This window comes from Tupaia chinensis, unplaced genomic scaffold (assembly GCF_000334495.1).
Source record: "Tupaia chinensis unplaced genomic scaffold, TupChi_1.0 Scaffold000258_1, whole genome shotgun sequence".
NCBI lineage: Eukaryota > Metazoa > Chordata > Mammalia > Scandentia > Tupaiidae > Tupaia > Tupaia belangeri.
This window is the reverse complement of record NW_006159738.1, coordinates 1,883,360-1,896,445: the sequence shown is the minus strand read 5'-3', so window position 1 is coordinate 1,896,445 and position 13,086 is coordinate 1,883,360. Positions and strand designations below refer to the sequence as shown.

The window sequence follows — 13,086 nt, the reverse complement described above, 5'->3', positions numbered from 1 at the left end:
TTACCCTAGCTGGTTTCAAACTCTCAGACCTCCCGCCTTAGCCTCCTGAGTAAGCTGGGGATTACTGGCATGTGCTTTCATGTCTGGCTCTTGTGGCGTTTTCCTTGTATTTACTTTTCTCCCAGAATGTGTTCGGATGTTCCCCGAGGCAGCGGCTTCCTTACCTGTAGACATTGCACACCCCTGACTCTGTTGAGACGTTTCTGTTTTGATGTGGTTGCTATGTAGCTCCTCTTTTGGAAACCAGTTCTTTTCTTAGCGGTGACTGTTTCTTCTGTTCTCACCAGTATGAAGAGAAAGATATACTTGCTCACAGTGCCCCGCTTTTAACAGAAAAAGTGAGTATGCCTGAATTTTGATTCAGATTCCGTGGAGAATAAACACCAGTGTGCGAGCTTAGGCGCTCCGGGCTACTCTTTGCACGTTGTGATTTAAACCCACTAAGAAACAATTTGAAAACTTTCACTTAAAAAAAAAAAATCAATATTGACCTGTCAGTTGGAAGTAATGGAAGTACTATTAAAAATAAAATGCTGTGGAAAAAAAAGTTACCACAAGCAAAACCCCAAAAAGCGGGGACTTTTATAATGCCTGTTTGCAGACTGACAAAAAGCAAAAGTGGATCGGGAAGAGTGGAAGTCGAAGAGTTGAACGCGAACTGGAACAGGAGGCCGCTTTGTTTCAGAATAAAGAAAATGATGTCGGGTGTGCCGGTGATAGGCCCGAGGTTGAGAGAGCAGCCTGTCTACCTCACCTCCTCAGGCGGGCGGCGGAGGCGCAATCTGAGTTCTGTCTCTAGCTGCTTTCTCTTCTCTCTCGGTATGATGTATAGTAACTTTTTTTTTTTTGGAGAGATTTTCACTGTAGGGCGCTCGCCAGACAGACAGAGAGAGACATAGAGACAGAAAGCGAGAAATCACCCCCCAGGGGGGATGGTCACGCCGCAATCCCTTCTCCTCCATTCTCCTCTCGGGATCTTGGGCACGTACGCACACGCGCCTGGAGTGAGTTTTAAGCCACCGGGTCCGGGACACGAACCGCAGTCGACTACGTGGGAGTCCAGCGACATAGCCATTACGCTAACTGCTGGTTCCCAGTAGTAACTTTTTTTTAAGAGAGATTTTTGCTATAGGAAAGTGTGTGCTCTTTGGAGACACAGAGAGACAGAAGGCTAGGAATCACCCCCCGGGGGATGGCCATGCTGTAGTCCTTTCTCCTCCCTCTCCTCCCAGTTTTTGAAAGCAAAAATGTCTCTCAAATAAATAAATAAATAAATATGTAAAGGTTGGAGAAATTTGCAAATAGAGAATTTTCTTTTCTTTTTTTAAGAACTATTTAACTTTATTTCTTTATTTGACCAGAGAGGGACAGAGCAAGAGAGAGAGAGAGGGAAAACTTGAAAGCAAGCCACTAGGTCTGGGACTCGAACTGCAATCGGCCATGTGGGAGTCCAGTGCCCTTAATCACCACGCCATCTGCCGGCCCTGCAAATAGAGAATTTTCCAGAGATAGTGAATATTGCCTGCAATTTGAAATGATAAAAATGCTTTCTATTGAGTGCTGCTCTTAGGAAGAACTTGATGCTCTTGCTTGGCCAGTTTTTATTTTACTGCTCCTTTTGTTTAAGACAGAAGACAAACCCCAGGATCTTCTGTGTGTAACGAGAGACTCAGGCAGCTTTGTTGTATGACAGGTTGCTGAGTTTTTAAAAATATTTTTCATTCCATAAACATTTACTAAGGGGCTTTATCACTTCTCTGGGCTGTTCCTGTTCTTCATCTCTAAGATACTGTCTGAGAAAGATGGCCTTGCGCCTTATTTTACAGAGCACGAATTGAATATGGAGTCTTATTCAGAGCATTTTCATGTACAACGCTTAAGTACTTTCTACGATGGGAAAATGTTTCCTGATCAAAGGAGGTTGGGAGAATTATTTATTATGTTTTATAACTAGAACATGGTTCTGCTCATATCAGACATGTGTTTTCGGTATCAGTTTGTGAAACCTCCCTAAGAGAAGCTAACCAGGTATAAACAGCGACTAATTACTCTTTATTTACTCTGATGCACAGTTTAATTGAACACAGATTTGCTCTTTGCAAACCTTCAGAAAGGTCCAGAACAGCGCAGGCTCTAGGGGGTGGTGTCTGGTGATGTTCTCCCCCTTCTCTTTTTCCTGCCACGTTTTGGCTTACTGTTACACAATCTCGTGCTACGTGTTATTTTACATTTATTACCGACGGTAACTCATAACCTGTCTTTTCAAAAACAGACATTCAACAAGCTCGTGGGGAAATTCAGCCAGTCCGTCTTTCACTTGAATTTAACACAAATCCTCTCGGCGACCATGGAAGGGAAGCTGGTCGTCTGGGACATACACCGGCCGCCGCCGTCTTCCGCCACCTTTGTGGGCTTCCCCTACATCAAGCCTTGTAAACTGGTCCATTTGCAGAAAGAGGGTATCACCGTGCTCACTGCAGTCGACGGGTAATTCACTTCATGGGAAGTGGCCGTAGGCGATTACGGCACCAAAACCGCGAGCAGGTGCACCTGTAGTTCGCACACGAATAGGATATTTCTGGAAAGCGTCCCAATTAACTGGGAACGTTGGCTGCTGCCTCTGAGGACAAGAACCGAGAACTGGGACCAAGGCTGGGGGTGGGTTTACTTCTTTTTATAGTCCCTTTTGTGCTCATTGGATTTTCAGAAAATCCTGGGCATGCATTATGTTACACCATTGCTTTGTGTTGGTGAAATGAAGAGTAACTGACGTTTTTTCTTCTTCTGTGCTAATTAGACTTACTTTGCAACCCCAAATTTTACATGTCATAAATTGAAGAGAATAACTCAAGTAGCTATATTGTTTTCAGCTGATTACAAAATAACACCCATTCTGGAAAGATCAAATGCAGCAGAGGGTATATGAGGTGCACTAACATTTTGATTTCAGGAAGCCACAGGGACCCACAGCCGATCAGTAAAATCCTTGGAACAGGGCTGCATCCCTCCCCCCAGTGGCCTCGAATGGTTGGTTTCATTTTACCGAGCCTTCACTTCTGCATCTGTGAAGTGGACAGAACCATACTACCGCAGATTTTTTTTTTTTTTGGCCATGGCGTGTGTGCGCTCAGAGAGACAGTGAGAGGGAAAGCGAGAAATCACCCCCAAGGGGGGGATAGTCAACCCGCAATCCCTTCTCCATTCTCCTCCCGGGATCTTGGGTGCACACACACACACACCCAGTGTGATTTTCAAGCCGCCATGTCCGAGACTCACACCTCGGTTGGCCATGTGGGAGTCCAGCACTTTAACCACCACGCCACCTGCTGGCCCCTCAGAGTCATTTCTTTCTTTCTTTTTTTAATCATTTATTTATTTCATTTTATGTTTTTCCACAAACATTACTTTACATATCAAAAACTTTTGCTCATACTCCATAGTTCTTGCACTTAATAAGCAACTTTCAAATTCAAAAAACTGAATTTTAAAGATAATGTTTGAAATATTTGTTATAATTTTTGTTTGTATATATATATGTATAAATTTTGTTTGTGATTCTACAACAACAGAGACAGTATGTTTTTAATTTTTTTTTTTTTGAGAGGTTTTCGCTATAGGGCGCGTGCACTTGCCAGACAGACAGAGAGAGAGACAGAAAGCGAGAAATCACCCCCCAGGGGGGATGGTCATGCTGCAATCCCTTCTCCTCCATTCTCCTCTCGGGATCTTGGACACACACGCACACACGCCCCAGCGTGAGTTCTAAGCCACCGGGTCCGGGACGTGAACCGTGGTTGACTACGTGGGAGTCCAGCGACATAGCCATTACGCTAACTGCTGGTTCCCTGTTTTTTTATTTTCGAGAAAGCATTTAGGTGTCAACTACTCCAACTGTTGCAAAGCAAACACCCAGCACACCATTCACACACACACCTCAGTTCAGCCCTGCCCACCTAGTACTCTGTGATAGACCAGCTGCTAGCAATGGTCAGTCTCTTTTTCTTCCTTCAAAGTCTTGCTTCAAAGATAATCCTCTAGTTGTGGCTGTTATTTTGCAATCTCTACTGATTACAGTGCTGGGCTAGAAAAGTCCAGGTTAGGTTATTTCATGGTATGGATTCTTTTTTTTTTTTTTTGAGAGGTTTTTGCTGTAGGGCACGTGCACTCACCAGAAAGACAAAGAGAGACAGAGACACAGAAGGTGAGAAATCACCCCCCAGGGGGGATGGCCACACTGTAGTCCCTTCTCTGTTCTCCTCTCGGGATCTTGGGCATGCACGCACACACGCCAGGCATGAGTTTAAGCCACCGGGTCTGGGACTCGAACCACGGTCAACTATATGGGAGCCCAGTGACATAGCCATACGCCAACTGCTGGTTCCTTTTTTGGTTATTTTCTCAGTTTTTTGGTTTTTTTTCTAAGTCAGAGGTTTTGTCTTTGACATCTGAGATTCAATCTTCTCCATAGACTAATCTGCTTTTAATACTTTCAAGGGAGGTTTTGATTTCCTGTATTGCAACCTTCATCTCTAACAGCTCCATTTTTTTTAAAAAAATTTTATTTCAGTCTCTGTTTTTTTTTTTTTTTTTTAAACTCATTCTTTTTCTTTAATTAGCCCAGAGGTGCTTCTGTGCTTGCGAGAGAGAGAGAGAGAGAGACAGAGAGAGAAAGAGAAAGTGAGAAAGCAAGTCACCAGGTCCAGGAATTGAACCGTGGTCCACCATGTGGGAGTATCCAGTGCCTTAACCACCTCGCCACCTGCTGGTCCCAGCTCTGTTTGATTCTTCTTTATGGTGTGTATTTCTCCTTTCAGATCGTGCGAGAACTTCCTCACCTCCTGGAAGGCATTGTCTCTCCTCCTGCATCTTCTGGAGCTCATTGTCTCTCAGCTCTTGCATCTCCTTTAGTTCTGTCACTATGAATATTCTGAACTCTCTATCGGACGTTTCTACGAGTTCCACTGAACTGTCTGAAGGATTGTTCTTTCCCCTTAGGGGAGAGAGACTTTCTTGGTTCCTCATATTTCTTGTGCCTCTGCAGTGGTTTCTGGTCATTCTGTGGCAAAATCTCTACTGCGTTTTGCAATGTGATACCCACAGAAAGATTTTGAGTTCGGATTTATGAAAAAGAGTTTCTTCCTTAAGGCAGGAGGTTCAAGTGTCGAGGATTTCAGTGGCTGTCTCAGCGTTTCGGGGTCTAGAAGGTGGGGGTTGGAGCATAGCTTCAGTCACCTCGGTCCCTGAACGCGCCAGGACACACTTCAGGTTTAAAAAAGCTCTGTCTCAGTGTTTCGGGGCGCTAGCTTTTCTATTTTTTCAGAAAGAGATTTTTGCTATAGGCTGCATTTGCTTGCCTGAGAGACAGAGAGACAGAAAGCGAGCAATCGCCCCTCAGAGGAGATGCCCACACCATAGTCCCTTCTACTCCGTTCTCCTGGGATTTGGGGCATACACCTACACACGCCCTGCACGAGTTTTTAGCCACCAGGTCTGAGATTCAAACCGCGGTCGACTACACGGGAGTCCAGCAACGTAACCATTATGCGATCTGCTGGTCCCCAGAGTAATTATTTTTTAAGGTGAATTTTTCAGCTTTGGCTGAATATTTTAAGTTTATTTATTTTTTTTCCTGCAATGAAAGAGCCAGAAGTAGAGAGATGGAGAGACAGAGAGATAGACACCTCAGCGGGGTCTCCACCCCCCAGTCTCAGGGGGTCCGATCACAGACATGCACACATGTGTCCGACATGCCCAGGGAGGGCCTGGGACGCAAACCTAGAACACCTGCCGTGCATGTCCAGCTGTGTTCCTGCTGTGCCGCTGCCCGGCAGCTCTCAGGTGGTTATTTGAGGACTCCCTGAGACAAGGCAGGAAACAGCACACTGCTCGGCACAGGGAGCCCCAGGGAAGGACGGCCCTCGTCAGTTTGCCAGAGAAGTTCTCAGAAGCATGAGGGCATTGCCTCGTGACGGAGCCCTGCCCAGATGGTGGGGCTCGCGGTGCCATCTGCTTCAGAAGGGCCATTTGCTTCCAATCGCCTTTCTTTTGATGCCGAGGCATGGTTTTACAAAAAAGTGCAAATCGTCACCCTCACCCGGCGGTATGAAAGACCGCAGCAGAACAGCAGCTGACAATGGGATCCACTTCTACTTAGTTGGAGGTTAGGACCTGGGTCCCCTTTCTCCATGCTAAATAAAACCCAGCCCAGGAAGGAAAAGGGCCCGCCGTCATCCCGCTTTGCCTTTTCTGTCCAGCAGAGGGCAGTGAAAGACGTTCTAGCCAATTATGCGGCCCACCTGCCCTGCTTGGTAGTCAGAAACCTCATTTAATCACTCTGCGTGTGTAACAGAAAATTCATCCCCCCTGTCTCCCCCCCCCCCGGAGCCCTGCCCAGATGGTGGGGCTCGCGGTGCCATCTACTTCAGAAGGGCCATTTGCTTCCAATCGCCTTTCTTTTGATGCCGAGGCATGGTTTTACAAAAAAGTGCAAATCGTCACCCTCACCCGGCGGTATGAAAGACCGCAGCAGAACAGCAGCTGACAATGGGATCCACTTCTACTTAGTTGGAGGTTAGGACCTGGGTCCCCTTTCTCCATGCTAAATAAAACCCAGCCCAGGAAGGAAAAGGGCCCGCCGTCATCCCGCTTTGCCTTTTCTGTCCAGCAGAGGGCAGTGAAAGACGTTCTAGCCAATTATGCGGCCCACCTGCCCTGCTTGGTAGTCAGAAACCTCATTTAATCACTCTGCGTGTGTAACAGAAAATTCATCACCCCTGTCACCCCCCCCCGTGATTAGAATTATGTCGGAGTCTTTATAAAAAAAGAAAGAAAAAAAACAAAATACCAGCCCATTTGGGATAGATCTGAGGACTGGAAATAAAAGCCATTTTGTCACGCAGTACTGCCTTTGGCGACGCCTGGCCAGGGCTTTACGATCGCTCTGACAGCAGCGCCTTCCCGTGGAGCAGCTTGTGTGCCATCGCTCACCCGTGTGACCCGGAGGGCTGCTAGATGACTCCATGGTCATCTGTCGTCCTGTGGCGGGGTCTATAAATCACGGCCCACCATTGCACGTGGCTGGTCTCGGAGGACAGGGAAGAGGGTACCGCAGAGCGTGGGCTTTGCCTGAGGTGTACCTGGGTCCCCCGCATGCTCTAGCCAAGTGACCCTGGCAGGCTTGCAATATTTGGGATATACTTATGCTAAAAGATGATCCACTGGTTTTCTGAGATTCAGGCCTTTGGTATTGTTGTTGGCCATATCTGGCAACCCGAGGCCTGGAGCAGGTTTCTTAACGTACGTGAGCTTTCGTTTCCTCTGTAAAAATCAGCCTCACTGGGCAGTGTTCAGGAAGTCGCTATGATTCCTGGGCTTCGATAGACAGTACTTCTCCTTGCTGCTGGTTAACGGATGTTACCCTCCGTTTCAGCTACATCGTCACAGGTGACGTTAGGGGTAACATCAAGTTCTACGACCGCACCCTGTCCATCGTTAACTGGTACAGCCACTTCAAGCTGAGCTCCATACGAACACTGTCCTTTTCAAAGAGCCCGGCAGCTCCTACTGAGAAATCCAGCTTCCCTCCAGACTGCACTCTGAAAGGGGACGCATTCGTTGTAAGGCAAGTGGCTAAGGCTGGGTCACCTGGGTCGTCAGTTTGCCAGAGAAGTTCCCAGAAGCATGAGGGTAGTCAGACTTTGAGTTTGCATCCCGCGGGACGGACGCTCATCTTCTCCTGGGGTGTGAAACAGAGGGCCCGGCCCTCCTCGCCAGTCCTTTACTTGGCTTGCAAATGGATCTCCTTGCTGGTTACAACCACTGTTTGAAAATTTAGAAATGAACATTATTGACCAACATTATTGGGGCCAGCAGGTGGCGTGGTGGTTAAGGTGCTGGATTTCTGCACGGCCAACCACCGTGGTCCCGGACCAGGTGGCTTGAAAATTGTGTTGGGCACCGTGTGCGTAAATGCCCCAAATCCCCAGAGCAGGATGGAAGGGAAGGGATTTGGGGATGGCCATCTCCCCTGTGGGGTGATTGGTCACTTTCTTTCTGTCTCTCTTCAGTGAATGCACATGCCCTATGGCAAAACCTTACACATCATTTTTATAGTAAGAACCTTTAGTAACCGGGAGCTGGAAAGCCCGCATCCCAAGCCCTAAGCTCTGTTGTCTGGAGTTTTTCTCAGGAGCTTGACCTTCTTCTTTCAGAGGAGCCCTAGTCCCCACGGTTAAAGGCACTGGGTAATTACTAGCCATGACATTTCAGGACGGCGGCGTCTGTGAGCTTGCCTAATTGCCCTTGCAGTTTTTACAGGCACATCTGTATGTGTGCACCAAACTCCATATTTGCATACACAGATGAATATTTGCATGTGCAGATTAGCTAATTGTACCATTGACTGTCCATCTGCATACTTAATGACTCCATTTACATGTTGAAAAGTGGGCTTTTTCACTTGCAAATAGAGGCTGTTGGGTATTGGTGGTGTATTTTTGGAGATGTGGGGTTAATAATGTCACTAAATTACAGACGACAGAGGCAGTCCGTGTGCAATTAGAAGCAGAATAGCTGGTGTGCCCGTCCCCCCAAACGCTGATGCTGTTTGGGGTCTCCTTGGCAAACAGGAACTTCATCATTGGAACCGCCGACGCCACGGTGTACCACTTAACCACAGATGGGACCAGACTCGAGAAGCTGTTCGTGGAGCCCAAGGATGCCATCTGCGCCATCTCCTGCCACCCGTACCAGCCCCTGATTGCCATTGGGAGCGTCTGTGGGATGATCAAAGTGTGGAATTACGAGGAGAAAAGATACCTCTTCAGCAGGGTCTTCGAGAAAGGGCTTGGAGTCCAGAGTCTGACCTACAACCCGGAAGGTATTTTTCATTTCGTCATCAGTTCTGAGTCAAAACCAGACCCAGGGACTGCCCCACGGCTTACTGGTGAAGAGACCCAGATGCAGGGGCTTGAAAACCGCTCCAGACACGTGTGAGCACGTCCGGGTCGCAACAGGATGGGGAAACAGAGACGGGGTTGGGCGTGCCCCTTCCCCACGGGAGGTGCCTTACCCTCTTCCTCTCTGCCGCTCTCGGGCATGTACACACTCCTGGCAACTTTTTAAACAACAACAGGGACAGCAGTTGGTGTGATGGCTATGTCACTGGACTCCCAAGTAGTCGACTGCAGTTTGAGTCCCGGACCTGGTGGCTTAAATTCACACTGGGCGCGTGTGCGTGCATGCCCAAGGTCCTGAGAGGAGAATGGAGAAGGGATTGCGGCGTGGCCATCCCCCCTGGTGGGTGATTTCTGTCTCTCGGTCTCTCTCTCTCTTTCTGGTGAGCGCATGCGTCCTATAGCAAAACCTCTCCGAAAAAAGAAAAGAAAAGAAAAACAGCAAGTCTGGACCCAGCGGGGCCATGCCTTTGTCTGTCACGGCTCTGGAGCGGGTGAAGTTCCCCCAGACTGTGTGAGGCCCTTCTCTCCCGACGCCGCTGCTCCACGGACCCAGGACTGTCTGGGTGCTCCTCCCAGAGGCCAGGCGTGGCAGCTTGTTCCTCTGCGGGCTGCGGCCCACAGTGCTCGTCCCGCGGTGCTCGCCGCGGCCTCTGTGCCGGCCATGCGCTGGGCACAGGCTCCGGACCTGGTGGCTTAAATTCACACTGGGCGCGTGTGCGTGCATGCCCAAGGTCCCGAGAGGAGAATGGAGAAGGGATTGCGGCGTGGCCATCCCCCCTGGTGGGTGATTTCTGTCTCTCGGTCTCTCTCTCTCTTTCTGGTGAGCGCATGCGTCCTATAGCAAAACCTCTCCGAAAAAAGAAAAGAAAAGAAAAACAGCAAGTCTGGACCCAGCGGGGCCATGCCTTTGTCTGTCACGGCTCTGGAGCGGGTGAAGTTCCCCCAGACTGTGTGAGGCCCTTCTCTCCCGACGCCGCTGCTCCACGGACCCAGGACTGTCTGGGTGCTCCTCCCAGAGGCCAGGCGTGGCAGCTTGTTCCTCTGCGGGCTGCGGCCCACAGTGCTCGTCCCGCGGTGCTCGCCGCGGCCTCTGTGCCGGCCATGCGCTGGGCACAGGCTCAGCAGCTCCTGGCGGGTGGAGCCCTTCCCTTCACTGCTCTCTGGCCTGTCTTGCAGGAGCCCTCCTTGGTGCTGGCTTCACCGAGGGGACGGTTTGCATCCTGGACGCCATGTCTTTAGAAAACCAAAGCCCAAAGCCTTTCAAGTACTCCAGAACCAGCGTGACGCACATAAGCTTCTCCCATGACTCGCAGTACATGGCCACAGCCGTAAGTGCTCGCCGATCGCCAGCCACGCGGCAACCTCACCACACCACGTCGGCCCTGCCACAGTGGCGCACTTTGCTGAACCCGGACCATGGGGAGGTCTGGGTTCGAGCCCTGTCCCTGCACCGTGAAGGCTGGGCACAGTGATGTGTGGTGTACCCGGCCCCTGGGGGAGGTGAGGCGGGAGGATGGTCAGCCCCAGGCTGGCCTGGGCAGCACGGTGAGACTGTTTAAAAAAGAGCCAGGTGCAGCCAGCAGGTGGCATGTTGGTTAAGGCACTAGATTCCCGCACCGTCGACTATGGTTTGATTCCCGGGCCCGGTGGGTTGAAAAATCACGCAAGGCACATGTGCTTACATGCACAAAACCCCGAGAGGAGAGTAGAGGAGAAGGAATTGTGGCGTAGCCATCCACTTTGGGGTGATTTCTCATATTCTTTTTATCTGTCTCTGTCTCTGGCGGGCACACACACTCTATGGCAAAAAAAAAAAAAAAAAAAAAGAAAGAAAAGAAAACAAAACAAAACAAAAAACAAAGAGCCAGGTACGGTGGCACGTGCCTGCAGTCCCGGCTGAGGCTGAGGCAGGGGTCACTATAGCGAGACCCTGTCCAGAAACAAACGAACGGAACACCGCAAGGGAGAAAGGGCTGGCGGAGAGACGCAAATGCTTAGAACTGTGACGACGAGGGCCAGCTCTGTGCACGCACCAAACGCCTTGCGTCATGGTCTTGAACTGGCGAATCGTGTGGCCCGGGAACGACACCCCTGTAAGGCTCGCCGCTAAGAGGACAGTGTGGAGGGGAGGACGGTGTGGAGGGGAGGACCTTTGACCGAAAACCGGACCAGAGACTGGAGCACTGGCAGGGTCTCTCAGTTTGGTTCAGTGTTTTGATTTTTGAAAGTCTGTCTCTGCACCCGGGACCCTCTCTCTGCCCCAGGAGCCCTGTCCCTGTACCTGGGAGCCCTGTCCCCACCCGGGAGCCCTGTCCCTGTACCCGGGAGCCCTGTCCCCACCCGGGAACCCTGTCCTCACCCAGAAGCCCTATTCTCACCCGGGAGCCCTGTCCCCCTGTCCCTGCCTTCATTCTTTCTTCTTTCCTCACTTTTGACAAGATGGCATTCTCATCCATCTCAAGTCCCTCCACCAGGTTTTTGGATTTTTTTCATTCCCTCTTGAATAAGATCTAAGGCTGTTGGAGGGAAGGTTTTCTTAGCTCTCTCACCTCCCCCCTGCTGGTTCTCACTGTCTTCCTTGGCACGGGTCGGTGGGGGAGGAGCGGTGTCTTCACTGGCCACCTTCTGGTGCTCCTCCTCTCCCAGCGGCCACTGAAGCCATCTGGCACCTGCTGTCTGCGGCTCAGCCGCCCCCTCCTGCTCTGCCGGTCCCACTCAGCCCTCGCTCCCTTTTCCTTTCTTTTTCCAAAGAGATTTTTGCTATAGGGCATGTGCACTCACCAGAGAGAGAGACAGAGAGTGAGACATCACCCCCTGGGGGATGGCCAGGCACAATCCCTTCTCCTCTTGGGATTTTGGGCACGCACATGTGCCTGGCGTGAGTTCAAGCCTCCAAGTCCTGGATTTGAAGCACGGTCGGCCATGTGGGAGTCCAGTGACGTAATCATTATGCCATCGCCTGGTCCCCCTCATTCCCCTTTTTTTTTTTTTGAGAGATTTTTCACTGTAGGGCGCGTGCGCTCGCCAGACAGACAGAGAGAGACATAGAGACAGAAAGCGAGAAATCACCCCCCAGGGGGGATGGTCACGCTGCAATCCCTTCTCCTCCATTCTCTCTCGGGATCTTGGGCACGCATGCACACGCGCCCGGCGTGAGTTTTAAGCCACCGGGTCCGGGACACGAACTGCGGTCGACTACGTGGGAGTCCAGCGACATAGCCATTACACTAACTGCTGGTTCCCCCCCCCTCATTCCCTTTTTAAATCACACCTTTTACGTTTTATGCAACAGATGAAGAGAAGGGAGGACAGAGACAAAAAAGAGTCAGGGTCTTGGTTTTCCCTGAGGACGAGGCAAGGCCTTGGAAAAGAGGGTAAGAGCGGGGTCAGAGCCGCTCTCCCCGCCGGCTCTGTAAGCTCCCTGCATCTGTTTCCACTCCCTCCGCACACAAAGCTGTTTTCCTAGGGAAGATAGACAAAGCTGTTTTCCTAGGGAAGATAGTCCAGGGCTGGCCCAGTGGCCTAGTGCTTCAGGGAGCCGGATCCCCCCTGGCTGACCAGTTAACACCACGGTCCTGGTGGCTTGAAAAACACACCGGCCCGTGTGCATGCGTGCTCCAAACCCTGCAGGCTGGAGAAATGGAGGGTTAGTGTGACCACGCCCCGTCCGGGGTGCTTCCCCCTCTCTGTCTCACTCTGGTGAGCGCACATGCCTTACGGCAAAAAGAAGAAAGGAAGACGGAAAGAAGGAAAGGGGGGAAAAGGAAAGAAACCATTTCTGGGTCTCGCTTCTCCGCAGGATGTCAGCTTCACCGTAGCTGTCTACATGGTGTTTGTCCGGAAGGGAACCAGGGTCTGGGAGTACCTGGCGAGACTCCGCTCGCACCGCAAGAGCATCCGGAGCCTCCTGTTTGGGGTCCACCTGGACAGCAATGAGCCCAGACTGCTGAGCCTCGGCAGGGACAGGCTGTTGGTGAGCTGGAGGGTTTCGTTTACCGGGCACCAGGGCTGGGCGTTCTCCTCGCCGGCACTGCGCACAGGGCCAGGCCCACAGGCCGCCGAGAGGATGAGTGTACAGGTCGGCACTCACCATCACAGGCTGGGACACCACACGGGGACGCGAGTCTTG

General features: G+C 50.8%; 1 protein-coding gene across 1 annotated transcript in view; it reads left to right on the top strand.

Annotated features, from left to right (window-relative positions):
• The window catches only part of CFAP251 (cilia and flagella associated protein 251), a 68,080-nt gene that overhangs the window by 14,392 nt on the left and 40,602 nt on the right, over positions 1 to 13,086 (top strand). The window contains exons 9-14 of the mRNA XM_006149287.3: positions 288 to 338; positions 2,273 to 2,487; positions 7,430 to 7,621; positions 8,628 to 8,878; positions 10,134 to 10,285; positions 12,757 to 12,930. Of these exons, the coding sequence (XP_006149349.1) occupies positions 288 to 338; positions 2,273 to 2,487; positions 7,430 to 7,621; positions 8,628 to 8,878; positions 10,134 to 10,285; positions 12,757 to 12,930 (1,035 nt within the window). The remainder of the gene's footprint in view (positions 1 to 287; positions 339 to 2,272; positions 2,488 to 7,429; positions 7,622 to 8,627; positions 8,879 to 10,133; positions 10,286 to 12,756; positions 12,931 to 13,086) is intronic.